Source organism: Diadema setosum, chromosome 15 (assembly GCF_964275005.1).
Source record: "Diadema setosum chromosome 15, eeDiaSeto1, whole genome shotgun sequence".
Lineage (NCBI taxonomy): Eukaryota > Metazoa > Echinodermata > Echinoidea > Diadematoida > Diadematidae > Diadema > Diadema setosum.
In genome coordinates this window covers 29579616-29603297 of record NC_092699.1, presented here as the reverse complement: position 1 = coordinate 29603297, position 23682 = coordinate 29579616, and the positions used below count along the sequence as shown (strand labels likewise).

General features: G+C 37.8%; 1 protein-coding gene across 1 annotated transcript in view; it reads left to right on the top strand.

Moving 5' to 3' along the window:
* LOC140238656 (ephrin type-B receptor 2-like) overlaps window positions 1–23682 on the top strand; it is a 247613-nt gene that overhangs the window by 10643 nt on the left and 213288 nt on the right. The window contains exon 2 of the mRNA XM_072318555.1: window positions 842–924. Coding sequence (XP_072174656.1) covers window positions 842–924 — 83 coding nt within the window. The remainder of the gene's footprint in view (window positions 1–841; window positions 925–23682) is intronic.

The window sequence follows — 23682 nt, the reverse complement described above, 5'->3', positions numbered from 1 at the left end:
GGATGCAACAGTAGCTGGGTCGAGCTGTTTTGTGTTTGAAAGCCCTTTCAGAGGCTTTTCTCGAGATATTAAAAGGAAGGAGGAAAAAAAAAAGAAAGAGAGAGAGAGTCGACCGGGCAGGTAAAAGGAAGGGACTCGAGTTACTAGCCCCGGGACGGCCAGCGTTGACTGTCGTAATTCTCCGCGACGAGAGCGCGAGGGCGAACCGGCGTATATGCGACGATGCGCGGGGGAGGCCCGAGAAACGCGACTCCCGCCAACCCCGTCAGGCGGATCGCTGTGTGGCGTGCAATGAAAATACGGGGCTTAGATGCCAAAGATGGTGTGTACATAGGTAGGAGGGGAGGCAGTGCCTGGCCTCCAAAGGGTCCAGATAAAAGATAATCATCTCAGCGTTGAGGAGGATGGAGACGAGGGAGACGGGGGGAGGAGATGGAGGGGGAGTATAGAGGGGGGAGAGAAAGTACTGAGAAGACCAAAGTCAAGCCTCGAATCATAATCATGATGCGCGGGCATTGACACGCGATGCATTTGCAATTTCAAAGAGGCCCATTTTTGATGAATTGATGGACTTGCCTTACAGAAAAGAAAGAAACTTAATTGGACACGAGAATCTCCATCTCCCTTCAAAATATCGTACAATAATGCTAATTAGAGGAAACTTGAGAAAAAAATGCAACTTCGTTTGTTGTCATGAATTGGTTCAAAATTTTTTGTTGAGTACACGGTTGCGTGTGGTGTTTTCCAATGTGTTTTTCACTGCATTAGCCTGGATTGGTCATATTCTATGTCTGACATTTGACATCACCTTTTTAACCATGTGTCTTTCTTCTCTCTGCAGTGAAACTATATGACAGTAGTGAGTACTCATCACTAGACTGGGTTGTGCACCCTATGATCAGAGAAGACACATACGATGGCGGGGTAAGTTGCTCACATCTTTCCTGTTTTTCTCGTTTGTATTTAAACTTTTCACGTAAAAACAATAACACACACACACACAAAACAAACCAAATGACATTTCCGAGAATCAAAAGCCATGTAGTAGATGCATGTAGAGTGTGTTAAGTGATAGAGAAAAAAATATTGAAATGAGATCCTAGATACAGTGCTGATCACGTTAAACTTACCTACGCGTTACCCCAAAAACGCGTAGGTACGTGTACTTTCCGCGTTGCGTTTTGCCATACGCGTTCGCAACGCGTACACATTGTACAACAAAATATTCCCCTCCCTTTCACTATTGTGGAATAGCGCCATCTTGCGGGCAACATTTCATTATCTGTATGTTCGCGCCCGCGCTCACACTGCAATGCGATCCACATCGGGCCGCGCCATGATATTGACTCAAAGTGAAAGAGCTTTATAACTGACTGTTAATTGAAGAAAAAGAAGAAAACACGTGTGCTTTTATAGTTTTAAGGTGTCACTGAGAAGGGGTGATGTATTCAAAAATGAATAAACACGTATTTTCGGCGTTGACTTGCTCATTTTTACCTGTCGGTGCTGAATATTGCTTTAGCTTGAGTTTCATTTTTATGGCATACTTGTTCTTCATGTTGATGTCTCTTTCAGTCCTTGGTGGTTGGTGTTGTGGGTTTTTTTTTTTTTTTTTCGTGTGAGGTGACCTATTTTGTTTTAGTGTACGAGCTGAAATTTTCGCGATGGTTTTATTTTCGCGAATTTCGCGAATCGTCTTTGAACCGCGAAAATAACAACACGCGAAAATAACAACACGCGAATAACTAAGGTTAGTTTACTTAGACCCTCGCAACCGCGAAATAAACAACACGCGAAAACGTCCCCCAAGTAGCTCTAGATTTGCAAAAATATCTGTACGCGAAAATTTCAGCTCGTACAGTTAATTAATATCGTTCTGAACGCATACAACCGCGTTAAATCACAAAAACCTAATGAATAAACACGTATTTTCGGCACTGGCTTGCTCATTTTTGCCTGTCGGTGCTGAATTTCTTCAGCTTTAGTTTCATTTTTATGGCATACTTGTTCTTCATGTTGATGTCTCTTTCATTCCTTGGGGGTTGGTGGTTTTTTTTTTTTCCGTGTGAGGTGACCTATTTTGTTTTAATTCTTATCGTTCCCAACGCATACAACCGCGTTAAATCACAAAAACGTAATGAATAAACACGTTTTCACGGCGCTGCCTTGCTCAGAGTCATTTTTGCCTGTCGGTGCTGAATTTCTTCAGCTTTAGTTTCATTTCTATGGCATGCTTGTTCTTCATGTTGATGTCTCTTTCATTCCTTGGGGGTTGGCGATTTTTTTTTTTCTTTCTTTTTTTTTTCGTGTGAGGTGACCTATTTTGTTTTAATTCTTATCGTTACGAACGCATACAACCGCGTTAAGTCACAAAAAACGTAACGAACAAACACGTTTTCACGGCGCTGACTTGCCCTTCTTTTGCCTGTCGGTGCTGAATTTCTTTAGCTTGAGTTTCATTTTTATGGCATATTTGTTCTTCATGTTGATGTCTCTTTCATTCCTTGGGGGTTGGCGATTTTTTTTTTCTTTTTTTTTCTTCTTTTTTTTTCCGTGTGAGGTGACCCATTGTGTTTTAATTTTTATCGTTCCGAACGCATACAACCGCGTTAAATCACAAAAACGTAATGAATAAACATGTTTTCACGGCGCTGCCTTGCTCAGAGTCATTTTTGCCTGTCGGTGCTGAATTTCTTCAGCTTTAGTTTCATTTTTATGGCATGCTTGTTCTTCATGTTGATGTCTCTTTCATTCCTTGGGGGTTGGCGATTTTTTTTTTCTTTCTTTTTTTTTTTCGTGTGAGGTGACCTATTTTGTTTTAATTCTTATCGTTACGAACGCATACAACCGCGTTAAGTCACAAAAAACGTCACGAACAAACACGTTTTCACGGCGCTGACTTGCCCTTCTTTTGCCTGTCGGTGCTGAATTTCTTTAGCTTGAGTTTCATTTTTATGGCATACTTGTTCTTCATGTTGATGTTTCTTTCATTCCTTGGGGGTTGGCGATTTTTTTTTTTCCGTTTGAGGTGACCCATTTTGTTTTAATTCTTCTCGTTCCGAACGCATACAACCGCGTTAAATCACAAAAACGTAATGAATAAACACGTTTAAACGGCGCTGCCTTGCTCAGAGTCATTTTTGCCTGTCGGTGCTGAATTTCTTCAGCTTTAGTTTCATTTTTATGGCATGCTTGTTCTTCATGTTGATGTCTCTTTCATTCCTTGGGGGTTGGCGATTTTTTTTTTTCCGTGTGAGGTGACCTATTTTGTTTTAATTCTTATCGTTACGAACGCATACAACCGCGTTAAGTCACAAAAAACGTAACGAACAAACACGTTTTCACGGCGCTGACTTGCCCTTCTTTTGCCTGTCGGTGCTGAATTTCTTTAGCTTGAGTTTCATTTTTATGGCATACTTGTTCTTCATGTTGATGTCTCTTTCATTCCTTGGGGGTTGGCGATTTTTTTTTTTTTTTTCGTTTGAGGTGAGCCATTTTGTTTTAATTCTTCTCGTTCCGAACGCATACAACCGCGTTAAATCACAAAAACGTAATGAATAAACACGTTTAAACGGCGCTGCCTTGCTCAGAGTCATTTTTGCCTGTCGGTGCTGAATTTCTTCAGCCTTAGTTTCATTTTTATGGCATGCTTGTTCTTCATGTTGATGTCTCTTTCATTCCTTGGGCGTTGGTGGTTGTTGTTGTTGTTGTTGTTGTTGTTTTTTTTTTTCGTGTGAGGTGACCTATTTTGTTATCGTTCCGAACGCATACAAGCGCGTTAAGTCACAAAAAAAAAAACGTATAACGAACAAATACGTTTTCACGGCGCTGACTTGCCCTTCTTTTGCCTGTCGGTGCTGAATTTCTTCAGCCTTAGTTTCATTTTTATGGCATACTTGCTCTTCATGTTGATGTCTCTTTCATTTTTTGGGAGTTGGCGATTTTTTTTTTTCCGTTTGAGGTTACCCATTTTGTTTTAATTCCTGTCGTTCCGAACGCATACTACCGCGTTAAATCACAAAAATGTAATGAATAAACACGTTTTCACGGCGCTGCCTTGCTCATAGTCATTTTTGCCTATCGGTGCTGAATTTCTTTAGCTTGAGTTTCATTTTTATGGCATGCTTGTTCTTCATGTTGATGTCTCTTTCATTCCTTGGGGGTTGGTGTTTGTTTGTTTGTTTGTTTGTTTGTTTGTTTTTGTGTGAGGTGACCTATTTTGTTTTAATTCGTAACGTTCCGAACGCATACAACCGCGTTAAATCACAAAAACGTAATGAATAAACACGTTTTCACGGCGCTGACTTGCTCATTTCTGCCTGTCGGTGCTGAGTTTCTTTAGCTTGAATTTCATTTTTATGGCATACATATTGGTACTTGTTCTTCATGTTGATGTTCCTTTCATTCCATGGGGGTTGGTAATTCTTTTTGTTGTTTGTGTAAGGTGACCTACATGTATTTTGTTTAAATTCTTATCGTTCCGAAAGCATACAACCGCGTAAAATAAAATAATAAAATAATTTGGATACGGTAAATCGCGGTTAGAGTGCGTTCTTCTTCACCACAGCCAGTTTCATCATCGAACCTTTCGACAAATATGCAGGAGACTAAAGCTGTGATTGTTGTTTTATGAACTGTATATTGGCATGCAACGCTTGCGCAGCAGTGAAACAAAAATGTTATTCACAGGCTTACATCCTTTTTATTCCAATCCATTTGTTTACATATCTTAACCACACGCAAATCGAAGCGTCCACATCGTTCTCCAGCGCACCTCTAGCCCTAGGTCCTTGCCCGAAATGGGCTCTGGGACATTCCATTCAATGGGGTTTTTATTTTGCAACGTTGTCAACTAACTCTCATATAAGCAAGTTCATGCTACGGCTAATCTATTTTATGATGCATCATAATCTCATATGCTTAGATAACCTAGGTCGAATTTGCAGCTAGACATAGAAAAAGATTTGACATTCAATCGTGATACATTTGGTACAGGCACGTTTAACTGCTCATTCACCCTGTACTGTAATCCGCATGTCTGCTCCGCGCGTGTTTTCGCTATCACTAAAACTTCGATCGCGATGGTGTGTGTGTGTGTACTGTACTGTACGGTTCTTCGGCGGGGGCGTGGGCCGGCCGGGTCGATCGGCCGGCGGTCGTCAGATCGTCGACGAAACATAGACCACGCACCGCGCGGCGCAGCACGTGACTTGGTACCAAGGCACAAACAAATTGGACATACGTTGTACGAAGTCGTACATTCAAGAGCTAAAACAAACAATGGCGAAATCAAACTCCACTGAAATGGTATTGACGCTTTAATGTAATGAGTATATTCCAAGTTCATGTTTGCCCGAGTTTTGAGAAGAAATTCTATACTTTCATTTTTCCTCGCACGAGAAAAGGAATGTGATCGGTGAACTAGCTACCTGTACCCATACAACAGTAGTGTGTACTGAAGAACAGTGGAGCGCGCGAGCAGCTAACACGCAGCTGCTAGCTTGTGTAGCTATCAAAGAGATTTTTCTCCTCCCCACCACTAATGGGCGGACAATGGAGTCAGTGATTTCATGTCTTCTTTTAGACGGCACAGATTGGGGACCCTAACCCTAAACCTAACCCTAACCCTAAAACCCTAACCCTAATCCAACGTGTTTCCCATAGGTTTAATACGCGCCATGCCCCAATCTGTGCCGTCTATAAAAAAAAAAACCAAAAAAAAAACCAAAAAAAAAAAAAAAAAAACCGCGAGCCCGCCATTGTACCACTTAGTAATGGCGGACTTTGCCTACTAAGTATGGTAGCCCCACTACATATCGACCACCCTTCTTGAAACCGACCGCGTATAATTCGCGCACTGAACACTGAGTACGCACTTCTCTGCGCGCAAAGCACATAAAAATGGATTGGCTTTGAATGTAGATTAGGATGGTGTGGGAAAACGCGATAATTCACTGTTCATTAATGGTTTTAATCAAGGACAAAATTTCGAATGAATATTTTCACGGAATCGTAATGACAGCACAATGTAATGTCTATGGAAGTTTCTAAAAGGCTTCTAAAAAGCTTCGTACAACACGGTGTTCAATACAACTCGGTTTACGTGCATTGTCAATGCAAAATCAGCGGTCGATCCTAAAAACGCGATTTACCGCGGGGAGCTGAAACGAGGCCATGCAAGTTCGTCGGCGATATTTTTGCACTGAAACTTCGAATCGAAAAGGGAACAACGGCATTTGATAGAGCTGGATTTTCTCAATCACGTAGGTCAAGTTTTTTACGTGAATTTCAGTGTTAAATATTCTTATCAAGCAAATGAACATTAGGCGGTCGATTAGTAGTAGGTCCAACCCTATACATTTTCTACAGCGCGTATTACGCGAACTTCTGAACTTTTACGCGAGTACGCACTTGATTTTGGCAACGTTAGGAATGCACCAAATAAACTTTCAAACTTTCAACCAGGGCCCCGTTTCATAGAAGATGTTAGGATGTCAACTCTTGCTGGAATGGCAACTTCCCATAGCAACAGCCAATCAGGAAGCTGCATTCTTGTTGTTACCATGACAATTGACATTCCAGCAAGAGTTGTTATCATATAAACTTTTTATGAAATGGGGCCCTGATAAGCCTACGGTGTGCTGCAGATTCTTGGGGCGAAATTTGCCTTTATTAAAGCCCTTCTGGTATTTTGAATTTGTACAATAATTCTTATTCTATATAAGATAACAAATAAAACTACTTCATATATTTACTATATATTTTAAAGCGTAATACAATTTTTTTTTTCAGTCTAAGAAAACTTGTTTCAAATAAAAAAAAAAAATAACATGTACAGTTCTTGATTCAAGTCTAAATTCCATGCGCCTTCTTGCAGTTACCCATGGATAAGATGCATTTAAGTAATCAGCTGTTACGGAGTTGTAGGCCTACTACCTTCAGCCCCAATTAGACTGTAATTCTGGCTGTCATTTTATCGGTGGCGTTTATGATTTTATACTCTTACCCATAAAAAAAAGAGGCAAATACGAACATTATGAAATGAGTAAGTTTTTGTCAGAATTCCTTATCAAATATCAATTGTTGACATAATAGTTTTCAGATTTCACTTGCTTCATTATCAAAGCTGTGTACATCTTAGTTGCTTCATAAGAATTCACCTTTGATTTATGATTTTACAAACGAATTTTCATTGTTCACCTATTTTTTCTTAATTTCATGTTGTAATATTAACTTATTTCACGATGGCATGTGTAGGGCTGCCAACTCTCACTCATTTTGGTCCATTCTCACTCTAAAACTTTATTTCATTTGCATGCATTTCTACTGATCTCACTCATTTTGACTCCTAAATTATAGCACTGGCCTATGGGAGTCTCACTCTCAACTAGTTTCCAATGTTGGCAGCCCTGGTGGTTGTCTTTCCATGGCAAGATGTGGCATTTTTTTTCCATCCAGGGTCAAAGAAGAAACCGACAGGAAGGAAATGAAAAAGGATAGAATGAAACACCTGCTCAGCAGGCTTTTTTTTTATCGATATGACACAAATAGTGAACGTAGTACGGTACATTTATAGAAATTCGGTAAAGTTCTGAATAGGTCATTAGTGGAAAAATAAGCAAAAATTTGGGGGATTCCATCGGATCGAGATCTAGATCTAAATAGAAACTATAAGTACGCATTACAGCAGACTGGACCTGATACAAACCTACTGACTAGCTATGATTATACATGTATGGTCTATAGACTCTGTCAACTAACGTTAGACAATTCTCCAACATAAAGATGTAGTGAACTTATAACACGTGGATCATTGACGTGCGTGACATCGAAGATCCTATATTACGATCTTTATTATACTAGTTGTGCGTTGACCTCTAAGCTAGCTGGATGAGCACAGATGAGCCGCAGACTTTACGCACCAAATCTCTACTGTACTGTGTATCTAACACACAGACACACACACACACACACACACACACACACACACTGCGTTCATTCGGCATGCAGCACACTGGGCATTTTGCCTCTTTGATATAACAAGGGTATGTGTACATGGTAATGGTAGGAGACTCTGTTGTGGTACCTTGTAGGTGTGCGCGCTACCTATCACGCCTACCGTACATACGGTGTATGTACACACCAATGGTACACACACACTGGCTCCCCCTCCCCCCCCCCCCCCCCACACGATGAGATGAGCATGCTGTAGCTGCATGCTGCATGAAAACAGCTGCTAAACACGGGCAGCTCGCGGTACGGTACTGTGTGGCAGTATACTAGTACACTGTACTAGTATACGGCACTGCTGTGTTAGCTAAGGCACCCAGGAGATCCACACGAGTGCAACAGTTACTTTGTACAGAGATAGCGTGTAGGCTATGTCGGTAGGATTGTACAAGAACAACAGTAGGTCTACTACATACTAGTACAAGTATACTAATAGTACGTAGGTGTCCAAGACTGCATTGTAACCGACACCCCATTACGACAATTATCAAGCTATAAATAGATCCCAAAAAAAAAATCAATAACAATACAGACTGTAGGGCCTATACTGCCTTAAGGTGTTTGGTTCAGAGTTAATTTTCTTCAACATATTCTAAGCTGTTGACATTACAAAGATATACCTACAATTTGTCTCTTTCTAAATTACGTGAAAATTGCCTGTCAGATATGCATGTTAGTCACTTTTTAGAGTAATTAGTAAAAGATTAAAAAGACAATAGTTCATACTCCGATGTTACTATCTGACTGTTTTGCAAAATGTCATTGATTTGTTTATCATAGCTGTAACTTTGATACATTTTTTCGGAGCTTTTCTTTTAGTTCTTACAAAGTTGTCTTCGCGTATACTTCAATTCTTTCATAATGGATGGTTCCCAGTTTGCTTTACATTGTTGTTCGTACTAATCACTACCAGGTTTTTACAGTTTTGTTGAGACAACGCAGTTTGTGTTTCCCAGCTGAAGAGAGCAGCGTAAAGCTTTTCTGTGAACTTGAAGGGAACATTTTGTTTACAGATGTTTTATTCAATAATTTTCCCAATCAATTTCACAGAAGGTCCCGGACACAAATTGGTCTCAAATAACCCTATAAGGGACCGAAACTGGAAAAGGAAATTTAAGAAAGGAAATTCGTTACTTGAAATTTGAGCGGTTATAACAACCACATTCTGTGTAAACACCTAATCAAAATTCAATGGGGACAGAACTGCAAATCATGCTTTCGAATTTTTCCTTTTCCAGTACTGGGGACTTAAAGTTCCTCTGTTTACTTACTTTAGTTGTTACTCTTACATTTCGCGTAGTTTTTCTCTTTATGATAATGTTTGGTCCATAGTTTGCTTTCTACTGCAATTCGTACTAAATCACTACCAGTTTTTACAGTTTTGTTGAGACAACGCAGTTTGTGTTTCCCAGCTGAAGAGAGCAGCGTTAAGCTTTTCTGTGAACTTGAAGGGAAAAATTTGTTTACAGGTGTTTTGTTCGATAATTTTCCCAATCAATTTCACAGAAGGTCCCGGACACAAATTAGTCTCAAATAACCCTATAAGGGACCGAAACTGGAAAAGGAAATTTAAGAAAGGAAATTATTTACTCGAAATTTGAGCGGTAATAACCACATTCTGTGTAAACACCTAATGAAAATTCAATGGGGATAGAACTGCAAATCATGCTTTCGAATTTTTCCTTTTCCAGTACTGGGGACTTAAAGTTCCTCTGTTTACTTACTTTAGTTGTTATTGTTACATTTCGCGTAGTTCTCTTTCATGATAATTACATACATGATTCACAATTTGCTTTACACTGCAATTACATTGCAAGCCGATATGAGAAGAAGGACGGGGCGCATGCCTAGCACCTGACCTCCCGCCACGCGAGCCAGAGAGTCATCATGCAGTCTTCTATACAAGAAAAAAAATAGCGGAGGAGGTATCACTGGGAGCCGGCAAGCGATATCTCATCTGTTTTAATTCCTGAAGCAGTACGAGTCAACGGGCTCCACAGGAGTGAAGAAGATTAATCCCCGCCCTCGAAGCTCGAAGACTTCCGTACCATTATCTACAACCTGTGAGGTCCTTTCAACGACAGCTCTGATAGGGACATTCAACTTGCCACAGACTACCATCTTGTAGACGCGTCTTGCTTATACCATCAGGCGGGGTGCAGGCAAGGCCGAGGCTGGGCCCCTGAAACAACGGCTCTTTTTAGAGCCACCAGAGATTCAAGAAAGAACAAAGAGATACTCTCATGATTGAACATAATATCACTTTCTCAACTTTCTTCCCTATCTTTTCCTACCCTACATTTATACGAATAGGAAGCTCCCTATTGCATGCATACGAAACTGTTTTTTCATCCCTCTTTTCCCTTGCCTCCATTGTAAGAAAATAGTGTTGTGTGACATTGACAATGTTATTGCATCATATTTCTCTGCAAGTGAGAGGTGAGTTTTCTGTTCATGTGTTGATGTGCACTGCAGTTGAAAAGTGTTCGAAATTCCTTTCCCGTGTATCGTGGAAACTCGATAGATCTAGGCCTACTAAAGGAGATCTCACATACAAGGAATACAGTACTTACATCAAAATATTTTTTTCCGTTCCCAATGAATTCATTTCCTCTTCCTTCTTTGCTTTGATCGTTTATTGACAGTTGACTCGACGTACCGAGTTTCCACCGTACATTACATGTATTTTCGCGGAGTGTTCGGTGCTGCGAACTACGGCTATAGGGCCTACTTATATTTCTATTTTCATTTCTGTCGTTTCTGACCTTGTTTGTTACGATTACTTCGGTCTGATATTACTTAGTTCATTCCCTCTATATTTTCTTTCAAGTGCCTCGCACAGTACATGCACTTTCGGAGCGGCAATTTCTCCGCTTCACTGCAGTATTTCGTAGGAAGCTGATCCCAACCGCTTCGATGTGCTGTATGTTATCTTTTGTAATGTTTGTGTTGTCGTTGGTTGTGGGGAAAATTGTTGATACTTCGTGATTTTGCTAAGGCGTTTATCTCGAGTGATGATGGTGGTCGTGTTTCTTAATGTTGATAGGAAAAGGACAACATGATCTGAGTGATGGTGATGATAATGATGCTGGTGTGAATGCTGAGCGTACCGTGTCCTTCTTTTACTTTTATTTCATTTCTCCCTCTTTTACCCTTCTGGTTGGGGGAGGTGGTTGTGGCCTATAAGTTACCACATAATTCTTTATTATATATGTTGACAAATTCACTCTAATAGTTGGCAATTATCTTTCAATCATTTACTGATGATCAGGGACACTTCCGTTCCTGTTACTTCGGCGATGTCATTTCTATTGAGCATGTGTATATTACTGGTCGTTTCGTGGTTATTACGCATAAAAATATATGCGTTCATTCGATACCTTTACTTGCAATAATGCGAATCTACGCGTTCTATACGTATACATGTATTTCAACACAATAGGGCGGTTTTTTGATGCACAAATAATCTATCGTGCGTATAAGGTCTTTCACGATTTTTTAGAGACTATAAAAGCTCACATTATCCTAATGAATCATGTAAACATTTAAGACATCAAGCCAGATACAGATAGGTCCAGTAGGTCTATCATTTCCTGTTGACCAGGTTTATTTACATCGGTATATATACATCCGAACACAAACAGGCTTTCTAGCGGTTTTATAAGAGAAGCATACACGCATTTATTCATTGCCTTTTGCTGTTGCACACCGAATGTCTGCCTTTTGAAATGAATAATTATTATGCAAGTTTTCCATTACAAAAGGGATCTGCCACATTAATTTCTTTCTAACCCTAACCCTAGCCCTAACCCTAACACTTTTCAACAGCAAAAGATAATAAATGCGTATATGCTTTAGAGTGAATTACAGTCAACACTATAAAGCATTTTTGGTAACTATATAGGCCACATAACCCCCCCCCCCCCCCCCCGCCGCCGCCTCGCCCAGGGACACTTCCCATTCCTGTTACTTCGGCGATGTCATTTCTATTGAGCATGTGTACCTACACGTTTGGTGGTTATTACGCATAAATATGCGTTCATTCGATACTTTTACTTGCAATAATGCGAATCTACGCGTTCTATATAGTATTACGTATACATGTATTTAAACTCAGGAGGGCGGGTTTTTTTTTGGGGGGGGGGGTGCACAAAATAATCTATTGTGCGTACTAAGGTCTTTTACGATTTTTTGAGACTATAAAAGCTAACATTATCCTAATGAATCATGTAAACATTTAAGACATCAAGCCAGATACAGATAGGTCCAGTAGGTCTATCATTCCCTGTTGATCAGGTTTATTTACACCTGTTGACCAGGTTTATTTACATCGGTATATACATCCGAACACAAACAGGCTTTCTATCGGTTTTATAAGAGAAGCATATACGCATTTATTCATTGTCTTTTGCTGTTGCACACCGGTCCGAATGTCTGCCTTTTGAAATGAATATGCAAGTATTCCATTAGAAAAGGGATTAGCCACATAACCCTAACCCTAACCCTAGCCCTAACCCTAATCCTTCACAACAGGAAAATAAAATGCTTTTTAGTGTTGACAAATTCACTTTAATAGATGGCAATTATATTTCAGTCATTTATTACTAATCCAGGGACATTTTCCATTTCTGTAACTTCGGCGATGTCATTTCTATTGATCATGTGTATCTACACGTTGTGATTGTAGCTACGCATATTAATGCGTTCATACCTTTACTAACTTGCGATAATGCGAATCGACGCGTTCTGTGTTTACATGTATTTAGACACAAGAGGGCGGTTATTTTTTTATGCACAAAATTAATCATCTGTCGTGCGTACTATAGATGTTTCGCGATTTTTTAGAGACTACAAAAGCTCACATTATGCTAATGAATCATGTAAACATTTAAGATGTCAAGCCAGATACAGATTGGTCCGGTAGGTCTATCATTCCCTGTTGACCAGGTTTATTTACATCAGTATATACATCCGAACACAAACAGGCTTTCTTGCGGTTTTATAAGAGAAGCATATACACGCATTTATCCATTGTCTTTTGCTGTTGTACACCGAATGTCTGCGTTTTGAAATGATTATGCAAGTATTCCATTACAAAAGGGATCTGCCACATTAATTTCTTTCTAACCCTAACCCTAACCCTAACCCTTAACCCTAACCCTAACCCTTTTCGAAAGCAAAAGATAATAAATGCGTATATGCTTTAGAGTGAGTTACAGTCAACACTATAAAGCATTTTTGGTAACTATATAGGCCACATAACCCCCCCCCCCCCCCCTCCCGCCGCCTCGCCCAGGGACACTTCCCATTCCTGTTACTTCGGCGATGTCATTTCTATTGAGCATGTGTACCTACACGTTTGGTGGTTATTACGCATAAATATGCGTTCATTCGATACTTTTACTTGGAATAATGCGAATCTACGCGTTCTATATAGTATTACGTATCAGGAGGGCGGTTTTTTTTTGTTTTGTTTTTTTTTGGTGCACAAAATAATCTATTGTGCGTACTAAGGTCTTTTACGATTTTTTGAGACTATAAAAGCTAACATTATCCTAATGAATCATGTAAACATTTAAGACATCAAGCCAGATACAAATAGGTCCAGTAGGTCTATCATTCCCTGTTGACCAGGTTTATTTACATCGGTATAATATACATCCGAACACAAACAGGCTTTCTATCGGTTTTATAAGAGAAGCATATACGCATTTATTCATTGTCTTTTGCTGTTGCACACCGGTCCGAATGTCTGCCTTTTGAAATGAATATGCAAGTATTCCATTAGAAAAGGGATTAGCCACATTAATATCTTTCTAACCCTAACCCTAACCCTAACCCTAACCCCCTGTAACCCTAATCCTTTACAACAGCAAAATAAAATGCTTTTTAGTGTTGATAAATTCACTTTAATAGATGGCAGTTATATTTCAGTCATCTATTACTGATCCAGGGACATTTTCCATTTCTGTAACTTCGGCGATGTCATTTCTATTGATCATGTGTATCTACACGTTGTGATTGTAGCTACGCATATTAATGCGTTCATACCTTTACTAACTTGCGATAATGCGAATCGACGCGTTCTGTGTTTACATATTGTATAGACACAAGAGGGCGGTTATTTTTTTATGCACAAAATTAATCATCTATTGTGCGTACTATAGATGTTTCGCGATTTTTTAGAGACTACAAAAGCTCACATTATGCTAATGAATCATGTAAACAATTAAGATGTCAAGCCAGATACAGATAGGTCCAGGATAGGTCTATCATTCCCTGTTGACCAGATTTACATCAGTATATACATCCGAAGACAAACAGGCTTTCTAGCGGTTTTATAAGAGAAGCATACACGCATTTATCCATTGTCTTTTGCTGTTGTACATCGAATGTCTGCGTTTTGAAACGAATATGCAAGTATTCCATTACAAAAGGGATCTGCCACATTAATTTCTTTCTAACCCTAACCCTAACCCTAACCCTAACCCTTAACCCTAACCCTTTTCAACAGCAAAAGATAATAAATGCGTATATGCTTTAGAGTGAGTTACAGTCAACACTATAAAGCATTTTTGGTAACTATATAGGCCACATACCCCCCCCCCCCCCCCCCCGCCGCCTCGCCCAGGGACACTTCCCATTCCTGTTACTTCGGCGATGTCATTTCTATTGAGCATGTGTACCTACACGTTTGGTGGTTATTACGCATAAATATGCGTTCATTCGATACTTTTACTTGCAATAATGCGAATCTACGCGTTCTATATAGTATTACGTATACATGTATTTAAACTCAGGAGGGCGGTTTTTTTTTTTGTTTGTTTTTTGGTGCACAAAATAATCTATTGTGCGTACTAAGGTCTTTTACGATTTTTTGAGACTATAAAAGCTAACATTATCCTAATGAATCATGTAAATATTTAAGACATCAAGCCAGATACAGATAGGTCCAGTAGGTCTATCATTCCCTGTTGACCAGGTTTATTTACATCGGTATATACATCCGAACACAAACAGGCTTTCTATCGGTTTTATAAGAGAAGCATATACGCATTTATTCATTGTCTTTTGCTGTTGCACACCGAATGTCTGCCTTTTGAAATGAATATGCAAGTATTCCATTAGAAAGGGATTAGCCACATTAATATCTTTCTAACCCTAACCCTAACCCTAATCCTTTACAACAGCAAAATAAAATGCTTTTAGTGTTGACAAATTCACTTTAATAGATGGCAATTATATTTCAGTCATTTATTACTGATCCAGGGACATTTTCCATTTCTGTAACTTCGGCGATGTCATTTCTATTGATCATGTGTATCTACACGTTGTGATTGTAGCTACGCATATTAATGCGTTCATACCTTTACTAACTTGCGATAATGCGAATCGACGCGTTCTGTGTTTACATGTATAGACACAAGAGGGCGGTGTTTTTTTTTATGCACAAAATTAATCATCTATCGTGCGTACTATAGATGTTTCGCGATTTTTTAGAGACTACAAAAGCTCACATTATGCTAATGAATCATGTAAACATTTAAGATGTCAAGCCAGATACAGATAGGTCCAGTAGGTCTATCATTCCCTGTTGACCAGATTTACATCAGTATATACATCCGAACACAAACAGGCTTTCTAGCGGTTTTATAAGAGAAGCATACACGCATTTATTCATTGTCTTTTGCTGTTGTACACCGAATGTCTGCCTTTTGAAATGATTATGCAAGTATTCCATTAGAAAAGGGATTAGCCACATTAATATCTTTCTAACCCTAACCCTAACCCTAACCCTAATCCTTTACAACAGCAAAATAAAATGCTTTTTAGTGTTGACAAATTCACTTTAATAGATGGCAATTATATTTCAGTCATTTATTACTGATCCAGGGACATTTTCCATTTCTGTAACTTCGGCGATGTCATTTCTATTGATCATGTGTATCTACACGTTGTGATTGTAGCTACGCATATTAATGCGTTCATACCTTTACTAACTTGCGATAATGCGAATCGACGCGTTCTGTGTTTACATGTATAGACACAAGGGGGCGGTTATTTTTTTTTATGCACAAAATTAATCATCTATTGTGCGTATAAATTTCGCGATTTTTTAGAGACTACAAAAGCTCACATTATGCTAATGAATCATGTAAACATTTAAGACATCAAGCCAGATACAGATCAGGTCTATCATTCCCTGTTGACAAGGTTTATTTACATGTATATACATCCGAACACAAACAGGCTTTCTATCGGTTTTATAAGAGAAGCATATACGCATTTATTCATTGTCTTTTGCTGTTGCACACCGAATGTCTGCCTTTTGAAATGAATATGCAAGTATTCCATTAGAAAGGGATTAGCCACATTAATATCTTTCTAACCCTAACCCTAACCCTAATCCTTTACAACAGCAAAATAAAATGCTTTTAGTGTTGACAAATTCACTTTAATAGATGGCAATTATATTTCAGTCATTTATTACTGATCCAGGGACATTTTCCATTTCTGTAACTTCGGCGATGTCATTTCTATTGATCATGTGTATCTACACGTTGTGATTGTAGCTACGCATATTAATGCGTTCATACCTTTACTAACTTGCGATAATGCGAATCGACGCGTTCTGTGTTTACATGTATAGACACAAGAGGGCGGTGTTTTTTTTTATGCACAAAATTAATCATCTATCGTGCGTACTATAGATGTTTCGCGATTTTTTAGAGACTACAAAAGCTCACATTATGCTAATGAATCATGTAAACATTTAAGATGTCAAGCCAGATACAGATAGGTCCAGTAGGTCTATCATTCCCTGTTGACCAGATTTACATCAGTATATACATCCGAACACAAACAGGCTTTCTAGCGGTTTTATAAGAGAAGCATACACGCATTTATTCATTGTCTTTTGCTGTTGTACACCGAATGTCTGCCTTTTGAAATGATTATGCAAGTATTCCATTAGAAAAGGGATTAGCCACATTAATATCTTTCTAACCCTAACCCTAACCCTAACCCTAATCCTTTACAACAGCAAAATAAAATGCTTTTTAGTGTTGACAAATTCACTTTAATAGATGGCAATTATATTTCAGTCATTTATTACTGATCCAGGGACATTTTCCATTTCTGTAACTTCGGCGATGTCATTTCTATTGATCATGTGTATCTACACGTTGTGATTGTAGCTACGCATATTAATGCGTTCATACCTTTACTAACTTGCGATAATGCGAATCGACGCGTTCTGTGTTTACATGTATAGACACAAGGGGGCGGTTATTTTTTTTTATGCACAAAATTAATCATCTATTGTGCGTATAAATTTCGCGATTTTTTAGAGACTACAAAAGCTCACATTATGCTAATGAATCATGTAAACATTTAAGACATCAAGCCAGATACAGATCAGGTCTATCATTCCCTGTTGACAAGGTTTATTTACATGTATATACATCCGAACACAAACAGGCTTTCTAGCGGTTTTATAAGAGAAGCATATACGCATTTATTCATTGTCTTTTGCTGTTGCACACCGAATGTCTGCCTTTTGAAATGAATATGCAAGTATTCCATTACAAAAGGGATTTGCCACATTAATCTTTCTAATCCTAACCCTAACCCTAGCCCTAGCCCTAACCCTAATCCTTTACACCAGCAAAATATAATAAAATTATGGCCTATATGAGTCAAGTTACCAAATTATGGTTTTTAGTGTTGACAAATTCACTCTAATAGATGGCAATTACATTTCAATCATTAATTTTATTAATGATCTAGGGACATTTTCCATTCCTATAACTTCGGCGATGTCATTTCTAATGATCATGTGTATCTACACGTTGTGGTTGTAACTACTTGTACGCATATTTATGCATTCATTTTGATACCTTTACTTGCAATAATGCGAATCGACACGTTCTGTGTTTACATGTATTTAGACACAAGAGGGCGGTTATTATTATTTTTTTGATGCACAATCATCTATGATGCACAATCTTTCGCGATTTTCTAGAGACTATAAAAGCTCACATTATCCTAATGAATCATGTAAACATTTAAGATATCAAGCCAGATACAGATAGGTTCAGTAGGTCTATCATTCCCTGTTGACCAGGTTTATTTACATCAGTATATACATTCGAACACAAACAGGCTTTCTAGCGGTTTTATAAGAGAAGCATAACGCATTTTTTATTCATTGTCTTTTGCTGTTGTAAACCGAATGTCTGCCTTTTGAAATGAATATATAGTATTCCATTACGAAAAGTTTCTGGCCGGCAGTTTCCAATTCAAAGTGGTACAAAAACAGATGTCATCAAGGAAGTATTGCCACATTTTTCTGGATGGCCCATTCTTAGCATCAATCTCCATAAAATCATAATTCGCTCAGCAAAAAAATATTCCAGAAGCACGTGTATTTTATTCTACATAGGGACCGAAACGCTCTTGTCCGTGTTAAGGGTGGGGCGGGAGGGGGGGGGGATGTATGTGGCCTATATGTTTTTTAGTTACCAAAAATGCTTTATAGTGTTGACAATAATGCACTCTAATAGATATATTTCAATCATTTATTACTGGATCAGGGACACTTTAAATTCCTGTTACTTCGGCGATGTCATTTCTATCGAGCATGTGTATCTACACGTTTTGATGATTATTACGCATATTCATGCGTTCATTCGATACCGTTACTTGCAATATTGCAAACATACGCGTTCTATACATTAAACACAAGAGGGTGGTTATTCGATGCACAAAAATTTAATAATAATCTATCGTGCGTACTATAGATCTTTCACGATTTTTAGACACTACAAAAGCTCATGATATCGCAATGAATAGTGTAAACATTTCGACATCAAGCCAGGTACAGGGAGGTCTACTAGGTCTATTATTCACTGCTGACCAGGTTTATTCACATTGGTATATGTATATTTATCAGAACACAAGCAGGCTTTCTAGTGGTTATAAGAGACATAGATATGATTATATTCAATATCTTCTGCTGCTGTAAGCCGTATAATGTCCGCTTTTTGAAGTGTATATTCCATTACGAAAGGATTCTGCACCGGCAGTTTCCATTCAAAGTGGTAGAAAAACAGATGTTATCAAGAAATTATTGCATCATTAATGTCTTTCAGTGGCCTATTCTGAGCATCAATCTTCACACAATCATATTTCGCTCAGCAAAAATTATTCCAGAGGTAGCTTATTTAGGGACCGGAACGTTCTTTTGTGTGTTAAGGAAGGGAGGGAGATGTTGTGGCCTTTGATAGAAGTTAGCAAATAATGCGTTATATTGTTGACAAATTCACTCTAATAGATGGCAATAATCTTTCAATCACGTTTACTACTATATTAGGGATACTTCCCATTTCTGTACTACTGCGATGTAATTTCTGGTGAGTACAATGTATGTTAATTCACACGTTTTGGTGGTTAATAAGCATATTGGTGCATTCGATACCTTTACTGGAAATAATGCGAATGTACGCGTTCTGCGTACATCTAAACAGAAGAGGGCGGTTATTCGATGCGCAGATAATCAATTACGCGTACTACAGATCTTTCATGATTCTGTAGAGAGTATAAAGGGTCACATTAATGTTTACAAGATTATTAGGATTATGTGAGCCTTTAAAATGCTTCAAAATCTCCCACTACATAACGATGGCGAGCTGCTTTTTTTTTCCTTCTATACAGTGCGTATAAGAGCCATTTTCATTGGTACATGTATAAGTGTTATATTAAGGTTAGCAACTAATGCTTTATAGTGTTTACAAATCTACTCAAATAGCTGGCAATTATCCCTCACTCATTTATTACTGAATCAGAGACACTTCCCATCCCTGTTACTATAACTGCGATGTCAGTTCTATTGAGCATGTGTATCCACACGTTTTGGTGTTTATCACGCATTTTATACGCGTTCATTCGATACCTTTGATGGTTACAATGCGAATGTATGCGTTTTACGTACGTTCTAACAAAAGTGGGTGGTTCTTCGACGAACAGAATACAGTTTGTAACCTATAAAACGTGCAAACAATAGAACTTTCATGATCGTCTTAATAGTAATATTTGCCTACATAATCGTGATGGAGTTCATGAACACTTTAGACATCGTAGGTGTTTCACACTCAGTTGAGCATATTTATTCACATCATCCATTCAAACTGTGGTGGTTACAACGGAAATATATGCATTCTTTATTACCTTTTCTGGTTATGATGCGAATATACGGACTTCACGCACATATCTAAACACAAGTGGACGTTTATTCAATGCAGACGTTTTTGGTTTTTTTATTCAACGTCATACGATATATTTTTTCACGATCGTTATATACAATAGTGGGGAAAAAACATAGATAGGCCGATAGAATCATAATGGAACTTAGGAACTTAGAAATCACGCAAGGCACAGATAGGCCGAATCCGTCTTGCACTATAATGAAGCATGTTTGTTCATGTTTATGCACACTTTGTCTTGGTTGTAATCCAAATATACGCATTAATTCACTTCGTTTTGATGATTACAGCGAGAATGCATGCGTCTGAAATGCATAAAGAACCAATACAAGATTCGTAGGTGATATCTAATGTTACGTTTAGACCAATCTAAAATTGTCAACATAATAATAAACACTACCATCCATGATTCATTTTCACGTCGCTACCCTGCTTTGGACTTTCCAGGAATCCTTATCAGTACCTGGGGATGGACTCGTCAAAACATCATTTTGGTACTAATGTGACGTAGAATACACAGCGCGATTAAAAAAATGAAATGCTTAAAATATCATTATGTATACGAGGTACATTATTTTATTATCACTTTATGTTGACTTATATGTTTCAGTTTAAATATGGACACTTTCATTTAAATTTAAAAAAAAAAGTATTTGAATATGATCATACATGTAAGTACAATCTGATTGTAATTTATGTTATGAAAGAAGTGTTATGCATATCACAATAACAGAGAAAACTAATTATAAGTGCACATTCTATTATATCATCGTACTGAAAATGTTCACTCTGTAACCATTTATTATCATCATACATATTACATGATATCATAGTTACACTGTGTAATAATATCAAATTATAAAAACGACATACTTCTTTTTCTTCTCTTTACCGACAATGTCGATGTACATGACCGTATAGGACCTACTCTTGTTAGAAAAGAGAAAGATATGATTTTACGAATACATGTATCTATCATGTTACACCGATAGTGATTTCTCAATTACTCTTAATCATATCATGGAAGCTGGAAATATGCAGATGTCAGTTGAAATCAGTACTGTCTAAAGAAACCAGTTAAATGGAAGGAGTGACAAATAAGCATTGAAACAAAATCATTCATAACGCAGTCATAGGATTATGCCTCATTCACTTTGTCAAAACGTCGGGAAGAACCTCAAACATTAACCACGTCAAATTCTGTCATTCGGAAGTTGTGCATAACTTTATGATCAGCTTAAAGAAAAATACTTGGTATCCCAGAGTACGTAGTCTCCGTTTTATATAGGGCTACAGTTGTAACATACCGGTACGTATAAAATGCAATATATCAGAATATAGTCATGACCGTAATTTCATGTTCACCCGTCTGCTGATGATAAACGCCTAGTTGCAATAAGCATATCTAACAACGCAAAGGATTGCATGGAACTTAATAATAAACGCGTACGGCAGGCTGTCATACGAGATGTATACATGAATACTTTAGCCATGATTTTTTTAAATAAAATTTCATAGAGTAATTGAATATCAAAAAAGCTAAAACAATACGAAGAGTATTCAGTGATTCAAGCGGTATATTATCAACGCCTTTTCAGCTGCATGAGGATTCGTATAGCCATTCTAATTGTTCTTGAATTTCTAATGTATAGGCTTAGCAAAATGTGGAAAGGTTACAAATTCGAAAAGGACTTACTTGACTAGGGACAAAACAATCGAAACACATAATAGAAACTAAATATTTACTATTTCATCTCGGAAAATGTAGGACTCTGACAGGAAACATAGATACAATTGTATTGTGGTCAATAGAAATAGGTAAAAGTTGTTTATCACACATTTTCAGCTTATAGAGGAGAAAAATAATACATCACCACTACCAGAATGGACAGTTGGTTTTCTTCTAAAAATGACCACTTAGACATACTGTGCATACATTAACAGACATTCACCAGAAGAAAATATGCAAAAAAAAAAAATACAGTCTGTCCAAAAAACAAATAAACAACAACAACAAAAAGAAAAACCAGAAAGACACCAAGGTAATTTGGTTTTCTGAACCAGGACGGGGACTTTCAGCGACACAGGGTTTGAGAACAAGTGAATAGTAATAATGATAATACTAAACCCAATAGAATACTCCGATAAAAGTTGTAAAACTGCTGCACCCATGTCCTTGTTTTCATGACATCATTTACACAAAATAGCTTTGAACAAAAGGTGTCGACAATTGAAAGTATTTGTATGAGATTGGGTGTGTATGCTCTATTGGTTTCCGTTGTTCACAGACCCGCTGGCCGGAACGTTCCCCTCTCTGTTTTGAAAACTCCATAAAAAAAACAAGCGTGGAATTCTTGTTGTTGCGCATGCCATAAAGTGTAGCAGACGGTTGTGCCAGTGTCAGTAAGTATGTCGAGTGAGGGTCTCGAACGTGGACACCAAAGCCTGGAAGATAAATGAAAGAGAAACGGTGAGAATATGAACGTTTTTTTTCCTAATAACGCAAAGTAATAACGAAAATAAACTGCCACTTTGGGCTCGCTGCACGAGTACTCGACCCTGGGATCAACCCGATTTTGATAAATCTAACCTGACCAAGCAAAATAGTGAAAAATTAATTACACTTGAAAGAAAAGTCATGGACTTTTAATCTCTATAATATTTGGAAACTTTGATTTGTATTCTGCAAATGAGGACTCAGTAAGCTAATGATGACGTAAATCCACTTTTTTTTTCTATTAAGTAAATTGAATCGGAAACATTTCAATTCTTTTAGATGTACATTAATAATCGCAAATGTCCATAAAATTAGCTACAGTGAACAGAGATATAAAAATTTATTACAATAATAGTTTATGTCTACATTTCTATTGACAGCTGAATAATATCTAAACGAACATTACGTTAAAAACAATTAAATTTCGTTGTAGTCATATCGGTTGAATGTAAAGAATGTATAAATTCCCATTCATAAAATTCACAGCACTACAAAAGTTCTGCATTTCTTCATATCTGATTTTAGGGAGGTTAACATAATTAGAACAAGAAAAAACAAAACAAAATAACAAAGACATCTATGCTTAACTGTTTTTGAAATGGATTTGAATAGATAATTACAGAGTACTACAGTTTACACTAACTAATCATCAGTTGCTGGACTGGGCGCAACCCAAATGAAACAGCGTTTTCATATCAAGGCGGAAAAAATATCAGAATATACGAAATGTGCAATTTCAAATATCTACATGACACTAAAAAAGTAAGTATCCCAAGTAACACAAACACAAATTGATGAAGTTTCAGTAAAATATAGAATTCAGAACCAACAGAGAATTACTATTTGAATAATAAATTTCGAACAGTAAAAACAATGTAAAAAAAAACTTACGTGCTACAGTAAATAACAGGT